Source organism: Electrona antarctica, assembly GCF_951216825.1.
Source record: "Electrona antarctica genome assembly, chromosome: 12".
Classification (NCBI taxonomy): domain Eukaryota; kingdom Metazoa; phylum Chordata; class Actinopteri; order Myctophiformes; family Myctophidae; genus Electrona; species Electrona antarctica.
Window position 1 is genome coordinate 14,573,772 of NC_136793.1, and position 21,971 is coordinate 14,595,742.

The 21,971-nt window shown below is 42.5% G+C and overlaps 3 protein-coding genes across 3 annotated transcripts; all 3 read left to right on the forward strand.

Moving 5' to 3' along the window:
- Positions 1-412: 412 nt before the first annotated feature.
- Positions 413-2,510, forward strand: LOC306933526 (uncharacterized protein). Its single transcript, XM_079515777.1, has 3 exons — positions 413-541; positions 960-1,040; positions 1,615-2,510. Exons 1-3 carry the CDS (start codon positions 446-448, stop codon positions 1,801-1,803), a joined length of 366 nt encoding a protein of 121 aa, XP_079371903.1. The 5' UTR covers positions 413-445; the 3' UTR covers positions 1,804-2,510.
- Positions 2,511-5,167: 2,657 nt separating this feature from the next.
- On the forward strand, positions 5,168-17,737 carry LOC306934273 (guanylate-binding protein 1-like; the record flags this gene model as incomplete). The annotated part of the gene is made up of 11 exons (XM_079516844.1): positions 5,168-5,216; positions 7,388-7,588; positions 9,103-9,230; positions 10,478-10,587; positions 12,977-13,161; positions 13,667-13,903; positions 14,120-14,397; positions 16,038-16,250; positions 16,422-16,524; positions 16,746-16,927; positions 17,594-17,737. Exons 2-11 carry the CDS (start codon positions 7,399-7,401, stop codon positions 17,735-17,737), a joined length of 1,770 nt encoding a protein of 589 aa, XP_079372970.1. The 5' UTR covers positions 5,168-5,216; positions 7,388-7,398.
- A 170-nt stretch (positions 17,738-17,907) lies between these two features.
- On the forward strand, positions 17,908-21,595 carry LOC306933976 (uncharacterized protein). The gene is made up of 4 exons (XM_079516365.1): positions 17,908-18,034; positions 18,442-18,504; positions 19,087-19,218; positions 19,653-21,595. Exons 1-4 carry the CDS (start codon positions 17,984-17,986, stop codon positions 19,749-19,751), a joined length of 345 nt encoding a protein of 114 aa, XP_079372491.1. The 5' UTR covers positions 17,908-17,983; the 3' UTR covers positions 19,752-21,595.
- Positions 21,596-21,971: the final 376 nt, after the last annotated feature.

Sequence of the window (21,971 nt, forward strand, 5' to 3'; positions counted from 1 at the left end):
GTCCGACACCAGAATTGATCAGAAATTAATATTGTGTGCAAAGTGTAGAAGGTGTTTTTATATCTTATGGTATCGTCTAATTTGTCTGTTTTATTTCAAGGAACAAGCGGATAAAGCGGATAAAAGGGAGAAACTTCTTTTGGAAGAACAGAAGCAGGCTCTCGTGCTACAGAGACAATTGGATGAACAGAGGATTAAAGGGGAGTGGTGGGAATCTAAAAAATCTAAATCACGATCTTAAAAATTCAATTTATCGCCCAGCAGTTGAAGTTAGGGTGAGGAGTGTGGTTATCGTGATGGTTGAGGAAACACAGGACTGATGGGACATAGAGGTACAATCCTGACTTTGTAGGATGCTGACAGTGTTTGTTTTTTTAATGGTTCTGTCTGGTTTCCTACAGCGGAGGAAGCGAAATATAACGAGGCAGTGAGACAGAGACAGGCCATGGAGGAGATACAGCGGGCCCATATCAACGAGCTCACTGAGCAGATGGCACAAGACCAACATGACGCCCAAGACAGGCATGATAGGCTGATGGCTGTAAGTGATGATATGAATGGTGTTAAAGGCCTGTTGTTCTTTTGGATCTGTTTCATTTTGTTTCTTTTTTAAACCTGAAGAAGATACATGGGATACAAGGATTGAAATCTCATTCAAAAACCTTTCTGTACAGAGCAATCACATACATTTGATGTATGGATACGTTGCTTATTATTATGTTGTGATGATAAGAGTGTCTGCTAAATACCAAAATGTATATTGTGTGTGTATGTATATATATATATATATATACTGTATATTCTTCTTTTTTAAACTGAAATACTGTGCTTTGCATGTCGTCTGGTCCGACACCAAGATATAGTTCACCAATAATTGATCAGAAATTTATATTGTGTGCCAAGTGTAGAAGCTGTTTTATGGTCTCATGGTGTAGTCTAATGTGTCTGTTTTATTTCAGAGTTTGCAGCAACAAGCGGACAAAGCGGAAGCGGATCGAGAGGAAAAAGATCAGCTGAAAGAACAGATGCAGAAACTGTTGGTGTGTTGGTTATCTGCAGCCTACCAAGCTGTATAATATATTCTATGTTGGTGTGTTGGTTATCTGCAGCCTACCAAGCTGTATAATAGATTCTATGTTGGTGTGTTGGTTATCTGCAGCCTACCAAGCTGTATAATAGATTCTATGTTGGTGTGTTGGTTATCTGCAGCCTACCAAGCTGTATAATAGATTCTATGTTGGTGTGTTGGTTATCTGCAGCCTACCAAGCTGTATAATAGATTCTATGTTGGTGTGTTGGTTATCTGCAGCTAACCAAGCTGTAGATTCTATGTTGGTTGGTTGGTTATCTGCAGCCTACCAAGCTGTAGATTCTATGTTGGTGTGTTGGTTATCTGTAGTCTACCAAGCTGTCGATTCTATGTTGGTGTGTTGGTTATCTGCAGCCTACCAAGCTGTAGTTTCTATGTTGGTTATCAAACGAAATAAACATTTATCAGTATCGGCTATTGGCTAAATTGTTATTTTAAACAAAGGTATATCGGCCAATAATTTTCATATCGGTGCATCCCTAATATACATATCTTATGGTGTCGTCTAATGTGTTTTATTTCAGGATTCCAAGAAAGAAGCGGATAAAGCGGAGAAAAAGGAGAAACGTCAGCTGGAAGCACAGATGAAGGTTCTCGAGGAACAGAGAAAATTGGATGAACAGAAGAAAGAAAGAAAGTGGTGGGAATGGGCCATTCTGCCAATCCCCGGGGTAGGGTTGTTAAATGAAATTCTTAGAGAAGCAGATAAATGAATACGAGAACAGTCTGAGTGCATATTATGCAACATTTGCAGAAGGGATCGACACTGGCTCTGATGAATTAAAAATGGAGGACCCTGATGTAAACAAGTCTACATAATTGTCTGTATTGACTTGTGCTTTCGTTTGAAATGTATACCGTACTCATTCTACATACTGTGAAATCAATCAATCAATCAATAAGAGCTCAATCAGTAGCAGCTCAATCAATCATCTGGGAGTACGTGGGAGTGATTTAAACTAAGTGTAATCGTTAAAAAATATATGGAAAGTATGGAAATGTACTCAGTATGTTATTGGTTGAGCCAGAGTTAACGTGCATTGAAATAATTGGGCCAGCCTAGAATTTTGGGACAGACAAACCCTGGCAAAGTAAGGGGATTCCTCAACATCGAAAATGCAAATGGGTCTCAACACTGCTATTGTAGCACGTCTACAGAGTCAATGGCAGCTGATGGAAGATTATAGTGCTGTAAATCTGCTCTGGTTCCCTCAAAGTGTTAGCCTGGCTAATAAGCCAGACTAATATCACACAACACTGTCGCGGTATATTAGTCTGGGCTGGCTCCACTTGGATTTCATTTCCCGGGGGGCGGGTTCAAACATTTTCTCTTTGACGCAATTGGTCAGAGCTACTGTCAGTCAAAGGTCTCAAGCATTGAACGTCACTGTACCAAAGCCCGCCCATATTGCATACCGTGTCCCGATTGGCCCGACCTGTTCTCGGTTGTAGGAAAGAGGCGTGCTACTGAGCCTCGCCAGACCCTAATCCGCTGGCAGGCAATTTTTTTTTTGCCAACGGCTGATTCGGTCTGGTTTATTAACCAGGCTATCAAAGTGTAGCAATATGTTTTTGTTTTATCTGATTGTTGTTCTTTCTTTCTTTCGTTTGTCGTTTAAAATCCCCGATGTGTGTCGTCTCGGAATTTCTTTCTTTTTTTTCTATTTTTTGTTTACCATACTGAAGATGGACATTTTTGTACCGTAAGCTAGGAACGTAACAGTGGAATATCTATATAGTGAAACTATACATATAAACTATACATATATACTATACTATGCTATACATATGTACTATGATGTGCTATGACTACATACAATGCAATTATAGTGCTGTCTACATAACATGCTATAAGTCTGTATCAAATGATTTCTAAGTCTACAGAAATGCTATGGGCCATGATGGAGTCTGAAAAGGTGGGTTTTCAGACTACGGCGGAAGATTGGGAGTGATGCTGCAGTTCTGACTGCAACGGGAAGTGCATTCCACAGTTTTGGAGCCAGAAGGGAGAAAAAGATTGTCTAAAAAGATTAGTGTTTTATTGTTGGTGAGAAGGCAGCTGAAAAGTGCAATTGTGTGTAAAGCAGCAACAATGCGCTAGATTGGCTGTTGTTCAAGGTGGGTGGGCCCACTGGGCTGTGTGAGGTCAGGTGGGGAGGTGACCGTGATTCTGGTGTAATAAAAGACGTACGTCCTCCATCCAGCATTGCTTTGTTTTCATTCTGCATGCATAGCGTGTCAGGTGGCTCGACAAAAAAAGGTAAAAACACTGAAATACACTGCGAATTCTCTTACCCATTTGCTTACTATGTGGGACAAATAAAAATAATGTGTTTGTTACTGCCTGGCTGTCACTCTGGGGCGGGGTAGGCGACCAGGAATAGGCCAATATAACGGCATAAAACCGCCCCAAAACGGCCCAAAACAGCCAAAAGATTTATGCATGCATGTGAAAGGGGGCCCTTCGAGGCTTCAGTGCCCAGGGGCCCTCAGAGGTGTTAATCCGGCCCTGCAGATGTAGATGACACCGTGAGAGTATGGGTGTGACTGTGAATGGATGCAGAATAGGTGTGGCCAGCCATCCATTGGAGGGGACACTTCCAGGCAGCCAGCGATTGGTGGGGAGCAGTCCTGTGTCCTACAGCCATTCAGAGTGGCTGATGATGTTGGCCATTCTCTATAGGCTATAAGAGAGGAGCAGAAGAGAGCACGGCGCAGACCTGTCCTCCTCAGCTCCCAACCAGCCACTGATTATTATAATTTTTTTAAATAATTTTTGTGGGTATACCTACCCTAGGGGACACGGGGAGAACATGCAAACACCACACAGAAAGGCCCTTTCGCCAACCCCACCTCGGGTATGGGCACTGATGACGCGGAGGAGGGAACGCGTCCCCAATGGAAATCGAATCCAGGACCTTCTAGCTGTGAGGCGACAGCACTACATTTTACAATTCTATCAGTGGAACGGCCGCGTTTTACAATTCTGTCAATTAAACGGCTGCGTTTTAAAATTCTATCAATTAAACAGCCACGTTTTACAATTCTATCAATTAAACGGCTGCATTTTACAATTCTTCAATTAAACGCCTGCATGCGTTTTACAATTCTATCAGTGGAACGGCCGCGTTTTATAATTCTATCAGTCGAACGGCCTAGTTTTACAATTCTATCAATTAAACGGCTGCGTTTTACAATTCTATCAATCGAACCTGCGTTTTACAATTCTATCAATTAAACGGCTGCGTTTTAAAATTCTATCAATTAAAAAGCCACGTTTTACAATTCTATCAATTGAACGGCCGCGTTTTACAATTCTATCAGTCGAACGGCCTATAGTTTTACAATTCTATCAGTGGAACGCCGACGGGCGTCTACTCTGTGGGAAAGCCAAGTGTATTACTTTTCAGCACGCACGCACGCACGTGCCGATTCGCGGCAGTCAGCTCATATGCTAAATACAAAAAACATCGCCAGCATCTTATATTGTTAAAGGGATAGTTCAGAATATTTTAACTTAAACTGTATGAATTACCAGCCATATAGAAAGCCTGCAGTTTCTATTGGCTTGGATTCCCCACCGCGGATGTCACTGGTGGACGGTTTCCTGAACTGCCCACAGCCCTCCTATGAGACACAGACTGAGTAGAATTGTTTTTGCTATTTTATCATGATCATTAGTAGCCTAAGGACCAGTAATATGAAGAGAGGTTGAAAAGTGGTGAAGTGGTCCTTAAAAAGCTGATAAGCTCTCAACAACATGTTGTGTAATGCGTTGTGATCTTGTAGATCGGCTAAATATCGTTGGAGTGGTTAAACTGATTTAGATGCTATATTAACTTATTTTGCATGGGGACCCCCTGGTGCCCACTCAAGGACCCCCTGGGGTCCATGGACCCCACTTTGTGAACCACTGATCCACCCACATAAGTATTTACAAGAAATGGTCTGACTTCTTGTGAACAGCAGAGATATGTCTCTCTGGCTCCACCTACTGAAGGCATTGCAGACTGTAAGCTACTGTATAAAAGGACAAGCAGTGAGCTGCGGTCCTTATTGGTGATTAAACTTCTTTAAACTTCCTCTGTCTCTCCAGACCTACATCAGGACTTCAACACTGCAGCAGGTAAGACACTGAGACCGTCAGCCCTGATGAAGACCGGTCTAGGTCGAAACATGTTGGTTTAATAAAGTTTTCCTCCTTTTTAACTATTTTGTGTGCCCGGATCTCATGCCTTTTTTCTATAGACACTGAGACCACTTGTCTTTTAGTTACATGTAGGCCTTATATGGCAGAAAGTGTATTTAGCCCTACATTTGCACAGGACTAGTATTACCTTAATTCAGGGGTTTTCAACCATTTTCATTTCAAGGTCTATTATTTATTTGCCATTTGAGCCACGGACCACCATTTGATGACATTTAGCTTCTCAGACCAAAAACTAATTTGCTGTCGTTGGATAATATTTTGTCTACAACTCCATGCTTTTGGCAAATGTTGATCAAAATAACAATTCTTCTACATTCTCTAATTGTGTAGACTTCTTATGAAGTAATGCAGTCTATGTTTAACAATAATTTACCTCCTGGGAGCGTAAAATAAAACCATTTGGTTTAATTTTATGCTCTCAAGAGTTAAAGATCTATAAGGGTCCATTTGGTTACCAACTCTCCATCATTTGATTTAGCTAGGGACCACCTCCTGGAACCCCCCCTCAAGGACCACTGGTAACCACTGGAGGCGTGCCAGGGTAGGGTCCAAACTGTTCATTTGAGGGACAAAAGTATCTCTTGTGTGGGACAAGTGTGTGTGTGTGTGTGTGGGGGGGGGGGGGGGGGGGGGGGGGGTGTTAGCAACTTATACTTAAGTTATTAGTTATATAGTTGTCATATTCGACCATATAGGCCTATAAATATTGCCTATAATGTTGTTATGAAACCCCTCTGGCGTCTCAACATTGTTTTAAAATGGATGGTATGGTGCAGACTCCAGAGCCATCTAATAGAAGAGTTGCGATATTGCGGGGGCAGAAAACAGCCCGGTCACTGGGTTCATGTACTCCGGTTGTCCCTATAATTGAAGCCTTCAAATGGGACAAACCAATAGAAGTCTATATAGAAGAGCCGCCATTGGACTGGCCCCATGAAGTGAACGGAGTTTGCGTAAAGTTCTGTCTTACTCTATGATGGCTCTGTTATGGTGGTATGGCTGACTTTGTACTGCAGAGCATACTAAATATGGCAATTATTAACCACGCTGACTATAAACGAAAGTGAAAACTCCCCAGGCTGCGAGCATTATAGTAATGTAGATATGATGTTCTATTTTGTCTGTTTACGCATTTCTATAACAACATCGTGGGAGAGGGAGCAAGGCAGCGAGTGAGCGAGAGAGACGTCAGGGCGAGAGAGAGAGCAATATACTTACAATTTCGTCAACAAATAAAAACTAGACTAAAATGTTAGGAAGGGACTAGTGGACAAGAGATCCAGTATAAGTCATTTTACACTTGGTTGCATGCTGAAAGTAGCAGATCTACAAGCTTGCGAGTCGCAACGCGTCGCAGGAAGTGTCGTTTGGGACAGTCAGTCACATAGTCTGTTTCTAGAGAAAATTTAACTAATTCAGTAGCAGTAACAATAGCGTTTTCTCTCAGTCAGTTGATTCTTCATGAGTGAAGCAGCCGGGGTGACATGTTTATTGTTCAAACACAGTTCTTATATGAGGCGGTCTAAAATCCCCCTATATGGGGATTACAATGCAAAAAAAAAGTACATGAACCCGTGGATTTGCATTGCAAATACATTGCATGGATGCAACTGGGACGTATCCTCAGTGATGTATCACAAGGTCCTCAGGGTTTCGGGCCTCGCAAAAACATCATACCCCTCACTCGGGTGACCCAGCCGGGGTGATCAAGTCCCGACTTACGTCCCAGTAGCTACCCTCGATCAGACCCATAGGGAAAGACCAGGGCCACACAATCCGTTGGAACCACTCCGGAACTACTATGCCGGGACTGAGAGGTACTATTCTGGCATGTGGAGGGACTAGGCTCTGTGGGTTGATTCCTGTCCGGGCCCCTCCTACGTCTCACCAGGTCCATTCCTGCACTCACCAGGAGTACAGCTAGGACCTGTGCGTTGCACCAGACTCCCAGCACCAGACACTTCATTTTGAGCCGCAATGGTTCTGCAGGCTCCACCGTATTGGGCAAATACCATAATAATTGATTTAGGTAGCATTGTACATATTGTCCTCATGTCCCTTTGTGTTGTTTGTGTTTTCTCCACTAGCAGTGACCGCCATGGCAGCCCACAGCATGAAGGAGCCAGTATGTCTGATAGAGAGTGACAGTAAAGGGAGACTCTGTATGGTTCCCAGTGCCCTGTATATTTTACAGCAGATCGAGCAGAAAGTGGTTGTGGTGTCAGTAGTGGGCATGTACCGAACCGGAAAGTCCTACCTCATGAACAAGCTGGCTGGGGCAAACAAAGGTGAGCATTTTCATTATAAGGTATACACTAATTTCATTATAAGGCATACACACAACAAACTCACAGTACGTGTTCCAAAGTCCACAAAATAGAAAATCCTACTTGAGATCATTATCACTAGATAAAAGCTAGAATTACATCAATTTGGTATTTCCCTTTAAGACTCGGTATCAATAGAGCACCGAAGTCTGACGTCAATATCGGCAGAGGGCACTGTCCTCAGGGTTTGTGTACTTTTTTCCCCATAGGGGGATCTTAGATCATCTCATATAAGAAGTGTATTTTATTTGTATTATAATCCCCATAGGGGGATCTTAGATCGCCTCATATAAGAACTGCGTTTGAAAAAGAAAAAAATCATCCCGGCCGTTTCACTCATATGGATGTGAAGAATCAACTGACTGAGAGAAAACGCTAATGTCACTGTAAAGACAAACAATCTCACCAGTTTAGAAGAATGTCTCTAGCCTCTTCAAATAGCGCCAAATAACCAGAAACCAGTCTTACTCCAATTGGCCAAAGGGGGGCACTACATGAAACCTTTGAACAGGCATAACTTATGCTTCGTTTGGTCAAAAGCCATGGCAGTTGTTTACACATGTGCCTTAACTCATGGGGAACATGGGGATCTGTCAGTTTGACCAGTAAGCTCCGCCCTCAGATTTTCCGCCATGTTGAGCAGTCTGAAAAATGCTGATCTTCTGCCTAGATTTTTGAGCAATTTGTGTTGTAGTGTGTAGTGTTGTTCTACACACAACACACACATTATCTGAAATTCCAGTTAAAGAGAAGTTTGTACGTGAAAAATTGTAAAATAAAAATAAGTACATTGAACAGGCATAACTCATGCCTCGTTTAGCCAAAAGCCATGGAACTTGTTTACACATGTGCCTTGACTCATGCGGAACACATCCGTGACTTTGTACGTGAAAACATTTGTACAAAATGATATAGCTGCAAGCAGCGATAAGATGGGCCAAGGAATGCAGCAATGAGGAAAAGACTATATGCAATACGCATAATACGCAGGTCTGTTTGGGGTCTGTTTGGGGTACGAACAGCTGCAATACCGTAAGCTCGCGTCAGGTGGAAAGCCTGGTATGTGTTCCAAAATCGCTGTGTGTACCGGTCTGGAGCGGGTGGTAATTTACGTCATGTTTGTAGTCACTGGTTTGTAGTCATCACAGGCAGGAAACCACAAGGCGGAATAAGAAGTACCTATTCGTAGTACTGATTCCGCCTTGTATTTTCCTGCCAGATGACTACAAATCGGCCTGGGCCGTGGCTCAGCGGTCCAGGCACCGTGGCCGGTAATCCAGTCTGGCAGTGTGCCGCGACTACAAATCATTTACTACAACATGACGAAAGTTACCATCCGCTCCTGAACGGATCATAAACCCGAAATGGAATTGCTCAGTTCACACAGGTGTGGTTTTTCTTATTGCTTGGCTCGGTCCTGGTTCGCTGCTTGCAGCTATAATTTGTTTGTTATTGTCCCATATTTCATCGTCAAGGATTCCCTCTGGGATCCACCATCCAATCCAAGACAAAGGGCATCTGGATGTGGTGTGTACCTCACCCCAGAAAGACTGACCACACTCTGGTGCTGCTGGACACGGAGGGACTGGGAGATGTTAAGAAGGTGAGACACCATTTTATTTCTTATTCAAATCGCTTATTTTCCAATGCCGGAGCGGTTGCGCAAAGACCCGCCCGGCAGCACTGTTTAATGCACTGCATGCATAGATCTGTCGTGCAAATTATCAAAACATTAGAAAGTAGCCGGCATATCTGTATCAGATTGTGAAAATATAATAATAATAATAATAATAACAACAACAACAAAACAACAACAACAACAACAACAACAATAATGATAACTAGAAAAGAATCGCTGCAAGCAGCGATAAGGCAGGACCAAGCAGGAAGGGAATAAGAATAATATGCACAATAAGAAATAGAAACATGGAAGACTGAACGTGTGAAAAAAAAGACCATGTAATTGTGACAGGGTCAGTTTTAATTGTGTGTGCCTGGTCAAAGTTTGCATTTTCAATATAGCGCCACCCTTTGGCCAATGGTTGTGGGCTTCGCATCCTCACCGTTTGGCATGGCCCTCTACCATATCTCCAAATTTCGCGAAAACCGACTGCACGGTTCAGCCAGAACTGCTATTTTTGGCTGAAGAAAAGAAATAGCAATTCCAAAAAAGGACCAAGTCCTTTCAGGACTGCTTGTTCCTTTAATAATTATCAAATGATTGAAAGACAGAACTAGTGTATTGTCTGCTAGCGTGCTGCTATACTGTTGACTTTTACAACTTTGTCATGAGTAATTCAACAAAAATAATGTATAACAAACACAAATAAATTGCATTAAACAGTGCTGCCGGGCGGGTCTTTGCACAACCGCTCCGGGATTTAGATATAGGCGTTCAAATCACTTTCGTTGCAATTTAAAGGACCACTTCACCACTTTTCAACCTATCTTCATATAGGTCCTCACTAATAATCATGATAAAAATGGCACAATTTTGGCAGTTCAGAAACCCGTCCACCAGTGACATCATCGTTAGGCAGATTTTTTTTTAAACAATATTTTCTTACAAAAATGTTTAGATTTTTATTATCACGATAATATGGCTGGTGAACGGGTTTCTGAACTGCCTACAGCCCTCCTATGAGACGCAGACAGAGTAGAATAAAATGGTGCCATTTTATCATGATTATTAGTGAGGACCTATTATATGAAGATAGGTTGAAAAGTGGTGAAGTGGTCCTTTAATCATTTACGTAAGAACCTGGGGGTTAGTGAGGTTGCATTCACCCCACCACACTTATTCTAATACTACATAAACAATGACGTCCAAACAATTTATTGTGGTTTCAGGGAGATACGAAGAATGACAACTGGATCTTTGCCATGGCAGTTCTGCTCAGCAGCACCCTGGTCTACAACAGCATGGGAACCATTGACAATAAATCCATGGAGAACCTTCAGTATCCTTCATAATCCTCATTATTCCCTCTTTTGCCAATATCTATGACTATTGTCCTATATTTTCACTTGTTCATTTGTTTACTTTATAGTATTTTCCAGTCCAATTATATTTGGACAAGCTCAAGTATATTGATTTGGGAAAGCACTGGCAATGCTTAAACATTCTTTAATCTCCATTAAAAATGCAGATAAACCTTTTGAAACAAAATGAACCACCCTCATGGTTAGAGGTTGGTTGTTCCAACCTCCCGTTAGTCCGACCGATTACTAACACTATCCTAAACCCTAACCTCAGTCTTAACCAGCCACGTAGGGCCAGGCCCAGCGCCACGGGGTCAAAATGGGTAATTGACCCCTTAAACTGACCACCATGACCCCCTTGTCAAGATTGTTTTTCAAAGGGCGCATGTCACTTACAGTAGCACAGAACGCACCGCTGCGCACAGACAGTAGAGTTCTCATCTGGCCTGAAAATGAAGGCCCGGCACTACCCTACCCTAACTGGGTCGGCCCGAGGCCCGGGCCGTGGTTCAATTGTGTGTGAGAGAACTGACTAATAAATAATTTATGTAACTCACATTAATGTTCCATTTCCACCATTCCATATATTACTGTCGTAGCAAAAATAGCCGTTCTACAAGCTCAAAATGCGTCGCAGAGCTTGTAGATCAGCTATTTTTGCTATTTTAATTGAAATCTTGAATTATTTTTTTGCTATTTTTGGAATTTGGAATTAACTTTAAAAAATTTATGTCATTTCAAATGCCTTTAATTATACTTGTGTTGAGCAATGAACTACTCATTTAGACTGAAGTAATTCAAGCGGGTCATGTTTTCATGTTGTGGAATTGTAACAGCTGAAACCAATATTATATCAGTATTCTGACATTAACCTGAGGGCCATGGTGGGGGCCACATGTGGCCCCCGGGCCGCCAGTTGCCCACCCCTGCATTACACAAACAACAGAATTGTTATTTTTATTATAATAAAATTAATATAAAATCACGGAAAATCACAGAACCCGAGGCTCCGCCGGGCCAGGTTAGGGTGGGGTTCAGGCAGAGATTGAGAACTCTAACAGACAGACAGGCGCCGAGTGCCCATAGGTATGCAAATGTATGGTTGCCCCCTCTACTTGTACAAATGACCTCTACACCGTTCTCTCCTGCCACCTGGCCTGCGTAGGTCGCTAACCCTAACCTCAGTCTTAACCGGCCACGTAGGTCACTAACCCTAACCTCAGTCTTAACCGGCCATGTAGGTCACTAACCCTAACCTCAGTCTTAACCGGCCATGTAGGTCGCTAACCCTAACATCAGTCTTAACCAGCCATGTAGGTCGCTAACCCTAACCTCAGTCTTCACCGGCCATGTAGGTCGCTAACCCTAACCTCAGTCTTAACCGGCCATGTAGGTCATTAACCCTAACTTCAGTCTTAACCGGCCACGTAGGTCACTAACCCTAACCTCAGTCTTAACCGGCCATGTAGGTCACTAACCCTAACCTCAGTCTTAACCGGCCATGTAGGTCGCTAACCCTAACCTCAGTCTTCACCGGCCATGTAGGTCACTAACCCTAACCTCAGTCTTAACCGTCCATGTAGGTCATTAACCCTAACTTCAGTCTTAACCGGCCACGTAGGTCACTAACCCTAACCTCAGTCTTCACCGGCCATGTAGGTCGCTAACCCTAACCTCAGTCTTCACCGGCCATGTAGGCCGCTAACCCTAACCTCAGTCTTAACCGGCCATGTAGGTCACTAACCCTAACCTCAGTCTTAACCGGCCATGTAGGTCGCTAACCCTAACCTCAGTCTTAACCGGCCATGTAGGTCGCTAACCCTAACCTCAGTCTTCACCGGCCATGTAGGTCGCTAACCCTAACCTCAGTCTTAACCGGCCACGTAGGTCGCTAACCCTAACCTCAGTCTTAACCGGCCACGTAGGTCACTAACCCTAACCTCAGTCTTAACCGGCCATGTAGGTCATCAACCCTAACTTCAGTCTTAACCGGCCACGTAGGTCACTAACCCTAACCTCAGTCCTAACCGGCCATGTAGGTCGCTAACCCTAACCTCAGTCTTAACCGGCCATGTAGGTCGCTAACCCTACCCTCAGTCTTAACCGGCCAGTGGCCACATATGTCAGGCTAACGGGATTTCGGTCTTATGGGCATTCCCCGGAAGGGGCACAGCAATACGATTATTTCTGGCTCCAAACAGTGTTTCAGGGACAGTTTTCCTCTTAACAAACATTTATTCAGTATTTGATACTAAATAAATGCATCTCATGTAGGCATTTCTGTCTTTCCCTGCTCAATCTACCCTTCTGCAAAAAGTTTTACAAACCCAGTGTTATTTTGTCATCCTTAACATCACCCCCTTACAGCTATGTGACAGAACTGACAAAGAATATCAAAATTAAGTCCAATGAGAAGGATGATGATCGTACGATTGTGCGTTACCTTCCCTCCTTTGTGTGGACTGTGCGAGATTTTTCACTCCTTCTGGAGATTGATGAGAAACCCTGTACAGAAGACGAGTACCTGGAAGACGGCCTCAAGGAGATACAAGGTTTCATGATCTGCTGAAAATGATTTGAATATGATTGAGATTTCAATCATTTAAACTAGGCATCATCATGGCGAAATGGCCTTTCTGTGTGGAGTTTGCATGTTCTCCCCGTGTCCCCGGGTAGGTACCCTCACAAAAAACATGCAGTAATCCTGGTCTCTAAACTGCCTCCCCCTGGCCAGCCGGGGCGCCTGATGGAGAAAGGAACTGGTTGGAATAACGTGTTCCTTCCACGCGCTACGTCCAACCAGGGAAACTCCCCCCTGTCAGGTGTAAAGGACCAACTCAGGCATGAAGGAAGCATGAGTTCAAGTCTGTTGCTCTCCCCATGTCCCCCATATATGGGGACTAGGTTGGTGGAGGGTGTGTATAGCCCAGGATCACATTAGATAATTGACACAGGGGTGAAAAATGGGTTACAAAATCGTGGGATAAAAATGATATAAAAAATAAGGTCTTTACACAAAAAGGTATTGTGTTCTGTGTGTGTTTCATTTTGTCAAAGGTGAAGGGAATCAGCACTACAACGAACCCCGTGCCTGCCTTCGTAAATTCTTCTTGTCTCGCCATTGTTTTGTGTTTGAGAGACCGGCCAAGGTTAAGATAATGCAACGAATGGAGGAAGCGACTGACGCTGACCTGGAGCCAGAGTTCGTTGAACAGACCAAAAAGTTCACTGACCACATCTACACCAAGTCTGACACCAAGTATGTCGGGGATGGCATAAAGGTCACCGGCAGATGTAAGTGGGAACCCTTTCTGGACGGGAACCCCTTTTGGTGTTTTAAGCATTATGTTATCAGTTCTATAAGCTCTACAAGCATATCTACAAGCTCATAGCGCAGCACTGAGTGCCACGCTACGAGCTTGTAGATCTGCTATTTTTTTTTAAATCGTTTTTTTTTGTAGTAGTAGTAGTAGTTGTAACACACTTGCTGAATGGATCTACCTTCCACAGTGCTTGGTCAGCTGGCAGAGACATACGTGAAAGCCATCCGTAGTGGAGAGGTTCCCTGTCTGGAAAATGCTGTGGTGGCTCTGGCTGAGGTTGAGAATGCCAAAGCTGTTGAGCAGGCCCGGGTCCTCTATGTACAGGGGATGGAGTCAGTACGCTTCCCCACCAACACATTGGAGGAGCTGTCTGCTATCCATGCATCCAGTGAGAAAGACGCCCTGGTACTCTTCATGAAACGTTCTTTCAGAGACGACAAGCAAGAATATCAGAAGAAGCTTCTGGTATGTGTTGGGAATCATCATCCATTATTTTCATATTGTGTGTTTTGGTCACCTTATGCAACACATAAATCCTCTAAAACTTTGTCAAAATGATTGTGCTTTTAAGTCCCTTGTTTAATACAGTTGTTGTTTAACTCATTTCCCTTTTATCTCGATATACATAGTTCCTGTCTCTTGTCTTTTCACTGTGGGATGTCCACTTGTATTCATGGATGTCCACTTGTATTTAATAATGGGCTGCACTGCAGTAAAGATAAAGGGCTATACTGTATATTGTATATTGCATCTGATGGGGTGTGAAGTGCCTACTGGTGGCGTGTGCATCTGATGGGGTGTGAAGTGTTGGCTTGTGCATCTGATGGGGTGTGGTGCCTACTGGTAGCGTGTGCATCTGATGGGGTGTGAAGTGTCTACTGTTGGCTTGTGCATCTGATGGGGTGTGAAGTGCCTACTGGTGGCGTGTGCATTTGATGGGGTGTGAAGTGTCTACTGTTGGCTTGTGCATCTGATGGGGTGTGAAGTGCCTACTGTTGGCTTGTGCTGTTGTGCATCTGATGGGGTGTGAATTAAGTGCCTACTGGTGGCTGTTGTTTTCCTACTCTACCAACAAATAATCTGCTGAGCCCGATCTCACCCAAACGCGGTGTAATAGCGGATTGGCAATTCCATACATTCATGCCTAGAAAACCCCCAAAAAAGAACGTACTATACTTTCCCATGTCAATTAATTTTTTGGCGGAAGAAGAAAAGAAACGACAAAAACAATAAAGGACCAAGTCCTTTCAGGACTGCTTGGTCCTTTAATTACTACCTTTAAACGGAAATGTGCTGTGTGATGACATGTAGCGGCTCACATGCATATTAATGAATCTTGATTTCATTCACTTGTATTATTACCATTTCTGCACGTCCATCCAAACACAGCTGCTGATGATTACAGAACTACTCTGTTTTTTTAATCCCATTCAAGATGACATCGGGACAGTGTATTACTCGTTTTAAACTTCAGCAGCACGCTAAAATATGTATCTGAAAAGTAAACATTAAAGGGTAGAAATAAGCCTTGAGCGTTGCTGCCTGTCTCAGTCTGTGACATTCTGCATGTGCGTGCACGCGCGCATGCATGTAGCAGAGCTACGTCCCATAGCCTGGAGGGATGCGACGTTCAAAAACAGACAGCTTTCTGTTTCAGAGTGAAACGTCAAAATAAAAAGGCAAATGTTTTCATTGTACCAGGCCTTTAATGCGCTTTCTCTGTCTCTTGTGGCTAAAGTTTGGTAGAGACGACGCCCCTCCAGTTCGGTAGAGACGGTGCCCCTCTGTCGTTGTCTATTGGGAGGATTTCAGTGAAGTAGGTACGGATTTGGGGGTTTTCTACTAGTGTATGTAGGCTATGGAATTGCCATGCCGTGTTATTTCACAGTGTTTTGGTGAGACCAAGCGTGCTACGCTACAACAGCAGTGTGTGATAGTATGGGAATGCGTGGTTGCGGGCCGGGCACGTAAGTGCACGCCATGCGATTGTGTATGAGCGTGATCCTGCAAAAAGAAAAAGTGGAACGCTGCGTTGTCGCACCCCCGACCAGTGCACCCCATGACTAGTAAAACCATGTTCATTATTGTTACCACTGTGTTTTTAGATTGTACTAAAGGGGGCATACAATCAGATCTGTGAGAAGAACATCAACGAGTCCATGAAGGCATGTGAACAAATCATCAAAGGAGTCTTTGATCCTCTGGAGTTCAACCTGGGAGCTGGTCTCTACTCAGTTCTTGGAGGATACAAGAGGTTCTGCCAGGACCTCAAGGAGATGACTGATACATACAGACGTGCAGAAGGCAAAGGAGTCAAGGTGAGTCTGATTCAGATTCCTGCCAACTTCTGATCCGAGTCAGAGAATGACCATATACTGATGAGGTGTGTGTGTGTGTGTGTGTGTGTGTGTGTGTGTGTGTGTGTGTGTGTGTGTGTGTGTGTGTGTGTGTGTGTGTGTGTGTGTGTGTGTGCGTGCACGCGCGACCAGGCTGTGGAGGTGCTGAAGACATACCTAGATAAGAAGGCAGTCGTCGGCAAGGCCATACTGGCAGCAGATAAAGGCCTCTCTGAGGCACAGCGGAGAGAAGAAGGTATAGTAGAAAACGTGACACACATGGGTGTGATTTTTAAGAGTTAAAAATGCAATTAATCGTCCAGTTCTGGGGGTTACAGTTAGTTTTGTGGTTGGGTTTAGGAGTGTGGTTATGGTTATGGTTGAGGAAACACTGGGCTCATGGGACATACAATCCCGACTTTGTAGGATGGTGACTGTTTTTCTGTAGAATGGTTCTGTTTTATTGGTTTCCTACAGCGGAGAAAGTGAAATGGGAGAAGGCAGAGAGAGAGAGACAGGCCATGGAGCTGAATCAGAACGCACTGGAGGTGGAGATGGCTCAGCAGAAGAGAACCCAAGAGGAGCATATCAAACAGCTCAATGCCAAGATGGCAAAAGACAAGAAAGATGCCGACGACAGGCACAATAAGATGATGGCTGTAAGTGATGATATTGGCCTGTCGTTTTTAAACCTGAAAACCTTTCTGTACAGAGCAATCACATACAATCACATACATTTGACGTGTATATATTATAATTTTTACTTTTACTTTTTTTTAGCATGCACCGATGTATAGGCCACATAATCGGTATCGGCCGATATTGCTGTTATCGGGTAATATCGGTATCTGCAAATAAAACTGACATTAATCGATGGCAGTAGCTCATGTTTATCTGTTGTTGACACGTACATTTTGCATTGGCTATGTTGGTGTGTTGGTTATCTGCAATCTACCAAGCTGTAGGCCTAGATTCTGAACATTTCTTTCTTGTATTGAAGATGTATTTGTATTGAAGATTTATTCACAAAAGGGGGAAATGAAAACAACAAACTAAATAAACATATATCAGTATTGGCTATCGGCTAAATTTTAAACATCGGTATCGGCCAATAATTTCCATATCGGTGCATCCCTAATCCCTATATATATATATATATATATATATATATATACCTGTATATTCTTCCTTTTTAAACTGAAATACTGTACTTTGCATGTCGTCTGGTCCGACACCAGAATTGATCAGAAATGAATATTGTGTGCAAAGTGTAGAAGGTGTTTTTATATCTTATGGTATCGTCTAATTTGTCTGTTTTATTTCAGGATTTCAAGGAACAAGCGGATAAAGCGGATAAAAGGGAGAAACTTCGTCTGGAAGAACAGAAGCAGGCTCTCGTGCTACAGAGACAATTGGATGAACAGAGGATTAAAGGGGAGTGGTGGGAATCTAAAAAATCTAAATCATGATCTTAAAAATTCAATTTATCGCCCAGCAGTGGAAGTTAGGGTGAGGAGTGTGGTTATCGTGATGGTTGAGGAAACGCAGGACTGATGGGACATAGAGGTACAATCCTGACTTTGTAGGATGCTGACAGTGTTTTTTTTTTAATGGTTCTGTCTTATTGGTTTCCTACAGCGGAGGAAGCGAAATGGAACGAGGCAGTGAGAGAGAGAGCCACACAAGAGGCACATATCAACAGGCTCACTGAGCAGATGGCACAAGACCACCATGACGCCCAAGACAGGCATGATAGGCTGATGGCTGTAAGTGATGATATGAATGGCGTTAAAGGCCTGTTGTTCTTTTGGATCTGTTTCATTTTGTTTCTTTTTTAAACCTGAAGAAGATACATAAGGATTGAAATCTCATTCAAAAACCTTTCTGTACAGAGCAATCACATACATATGATGTATGGATACGCTGCTTATTATTATGTTGTGTTGATAAGAGTGTCTGCTAAATACCAAAATGTATACTGTGTGTGTGTATATATATATATATATATACTGTATTTTCTTCTTTTTTAAACTGAAATACTGTGCTTTGCATGTCGTCTGGCCCGACACCAAGATATAGTTCACCAATAATTGATCAGAAATTAATATTGTGTGCCAAGTGTAGAAGCTGTTTTATGGTCTCATGGTGTTGTCTAATGTGTCTGAGTTTGCAGCAACAAGCGGACAAAGCGGAAGCGGATCAAGATCGGCTGAAGGAACAGATGCAGAAACTGTTGGTGTGTTGGTTATCTGCAGCCTACCAAGCTGTATAATAGATTATATGTTGGTGTGTTGGTTATCTGCAGCCTACCAAGCTGTATAATAGATTCTATGTTGGTGTGTTGGTTATCTGCAGCCTACCAAGCTGTATAATAGATTCTATGTTGGTGTGTTGGTTATCTGCAGCCTACCAAGCTGTATAATAGATTCTATGTTGGTGTGTTGGTTATCTGCAGCCTACCAAGCTGTATAATAGATTCTATGTTGGTGTGTTGGTTATCTGCAGCTAACCAAGCTTTAGATTCTATGTTGGTGGGTTGGTTATCTGCAGCCTACCAAGCTATAGATTCTATGTTGGTGTGTTGGTTATCTGTAGTCTACCAAGCTGTCGATTCTATGTTGGTGTTTTGGTTATCTGCAGCCTACCAAGCTGTAGATTCTATGTTGGTGTGTTGGTTATCAAACGAAATAAACATTTATCAGTATCGGCTATTGGCTAAATTGTTATTTTAAACAAAGGTATATCGGCCAATAATTTCCATATTGGTGCATCCCTAATATACATATCTTATGGTGTCGTCTAATGTGTTTTATTTCAGGATTCCAAGAAAGAAGAGGATAAAGCGGAGAAAAAGGAGAAACGTCGGCTGGAAGCAGAGATGAAGGTTCTCACTGAGCAGAGGGCAAAAGACCACCATGACGCCCAAGACAGGCATGATAGGCTGCAGGCTGTAAGTGATGATATGAATGGCGTTAAAGGCCTGTTGTTCTTTTGGATCTGTTTCATTTTGTTTCTTTTTTAAACCTGAAGAAGATACATAAGGATTGAAATCTCATTCAAAAACCTTTCTGTACAGAGCAATCACATACATTTGATGTATGGATACGTTGCTTATTATTTTAGTTGTGATGATAAGAGTGTCTGCTAAATACCAAAATGTATACTGTGTGTATATATATATATATATATATATATATATATATATATATATATATATACTGTATTTTCTTCTTTTTTAAACTGAAATACTGTGCTTTGCATGTCGTCTGGTCCAACACCAAGATATAGTTCACCAATAATTGATCAGAAATTAATATTGTGTGCCAAGTGTAGAAGCTGTTTTATGGTCTCATGGTGTTGTCTAATGTGTCTGTTTTATTTCAGAGTTTTCAGGAAGCGGAAGCGGATCGAAAAGCGGAGAAACGTCGGATGGAAGCAGAGATGAAGGTTCTCAGGGAAAAGAACGACTGCAGAATTGGATAAACAGAAGAAAGAAAGAAAGTGGTGGGAATGGGCCATTCTGCCAATCCCCGGGGTAGGGTTGCTTAATGAAATTCTTAGAGAAGCAGATAAATGAATACGAGAACAGTCTGAGTGCATATTATGCAACATTTGCAGAAGGGATCGACACTGGCTCTGATGAATTAAAAATGGAGGACCCTGATGTAAACAAGTCTACATAATTGTCTGTATTGACTTGTGCTTTCGTTTGAAATGTATACCGTACTCATTCTACATACTGTGAAATCAATCAATCAATCAATAAGAGCTCAATCAGTAGCAGCTCAATCAATCATCTGGGAGTACGTGGGAGTGATTTAAACTAAGTGTAATCGTTAAAAAATATATGGAAAGTATGGAAATGTACTCAGTATGTTATTGGTTGAGCCAGAGTTAACGTGCATTGAAATAATTGGGCCAGCCTAGAATTTTGGGACAGACAAACCCTGGCAAAGTAAGGGGATTCCTCAACAGGATGCAACAACATCCATCGAAAATGCAAATGTCTCAACACTGCTATTGTAGCACGTATACAGAGTCAATGGCAGCTGATGGAAGATTGTAGTGCTGTAAATCTGCTCTGGTTCCCTCAAAGTGTATAGCAATATGTTTTTGTTTTATCTGATTGTTGTTCTTTCTTTCTTTCTTTTGTCGTTTAAAATCCCCGATGTGTGTCGTCTCGGAATTTCTTTCTTTTTTTTACCATACTGAAGATGGACATTTTTGTTTTAAATTCCTTAATTATTTTATTAATTTGGGTTGTGTTATGAGTCGTATTATAGGTTATGATTTTGGACCCGGAATGAAGTGGTGTGCCAGATGTACAGGGCACCAGGGGCCCCTCAAAAAAAATAAAAATAATAATGTTTAGCTCCACCGAAAGTTTCCCTGCTAATCCGAATGAAATAAATGGTGTCAATTTAACAATTTAACAATTTAGGCATTTAGCAGACGCTCTTAATCCAGAGCGATTTACATTAAGCAAGAACAAAAAAGCATGGGAATACATCACATAAAAAAGCATTTATCATGAAACATGAGACAAGCTAGGAACATAACAGTGGAATATCTATATAGTGAAACTATACATATAAACTATACATATATACTATACTATGCTATATGTCAAGGTCTGTCTCTCCACAGACCGTGTCTTCATGCTGGCCACTCCCACATTCTATTCCACCACACTGAAGACACATACACCTGTCTCCCACTGCCTCATCAGCCCAACAGTTCCCTTCTCATTACACACCTGTGCCTACTTCCGCAATCAAGCCACCACCTACAAAACTGGACTCATTCTGCCTCATTCCTTGCTAGAAGATAACCATTGTTACATGTGTGTATTCCTGTTCTAAGTATTTTCCTAGTGTTTTCCTAGTGTTCCTAGATTATTTCCTAGTTTGGATATTGACCTCCTGCCTGTTTTTGGACTCTGATATTCTGCCTGCCCCCTTGGATTTGTTTACCTGTGTGGTGTATTATGAATCATAACATATGCATAACGACATGGTTAGTCACAATTGTACATATAACTTTAACTTCTGCAAGTCTGATCTCACTCCAGTGTCTCACCAAAGTGACCCACTAGAACTAAAGGCTATCTGTAGGTAGGGTCTGTGACCACAGGTCGTGGTTTACGGCAGCTGTAAACATACCTAGGCTATCTTTGGGGTCTGTTTCAACATCTTTTATTACTCAGGATGCTTTACAGGAGGTTAACAGTTTGACTCTATGCATTTTATTATAGTGCCTGTCACAGGTGGGGGTCCTTTGACTTCCTTACACACACACACACACACACACACACACACACACACACACACACACACACACACACACAGGGACAAAGGTGACACCCACATATTTGTATAAAGAGATGGGACACAGAAGAGTTGAGAGGTTGGTTGGTTGGAGTGGGAGAACGGAGAGGACAGGCTTGGCCTGAATGCTGTATGGAATTGATGCTTGATGACTTGATGCGTGTAACTTGATGTAACTATGGGATATGCCTTGATTGAATAAAAGAAGGACTTTGCCTGGATATCGCGACTCACTTCATGCTATAGGAAAATAAGGTTATAATCCACGGACCCCTGGAAGGAAAAATACTTCATAGATGGTGCCGAAACCCGGTGTCTTTGGTGCATTCCAGCGCCAGGCAAAAAAGAACCAGCGGGGCTTTTGGACGATTCAGTC

Coding starts and splice junctions, on each gene's coding strand:
- LOC306933526 (XM_079515777.1), top strand. CDS start 446: ATGGAGGAGATACAGCGGGCCCATATCAACGAGCTCACTGAGCAGATG. Junction 542..959: donor GGCATGATAGGCTGATGGCT/GTAAGTGATGAT, acceptor GTTTTATTTCAG/AGTTTGCAGCAACAAGCGGA. Junction 1,041..1,614: donor AACAGATGCAGAAACTGTTG/GTGTGTTGGTTA, acceptor GTTTTATTTCAG/GATTCCAAGAAAGAAGCGGA.
- LOC306933976 (XM_079516365.1), top strand. CDS start 17,984: ATGGCACAAGACCACCATGACGCCCAAGACAGGCATGATAGGCTGATG. Junction 18,505..19,086: donor AACAGATGCAGAAACTGTTG/GTGTGTTGGTTA, acceptor GTTTTATTTCAG/GATTCCAAGAAAGAAGAGGA. Junction 19,219..19,652: donor GGCATGATAGGCTGCAGGCT/GTAAGTGATGAT, acceptor GTTTTATTTCAG/AGTTTTCAGGAAGCGGAAGC.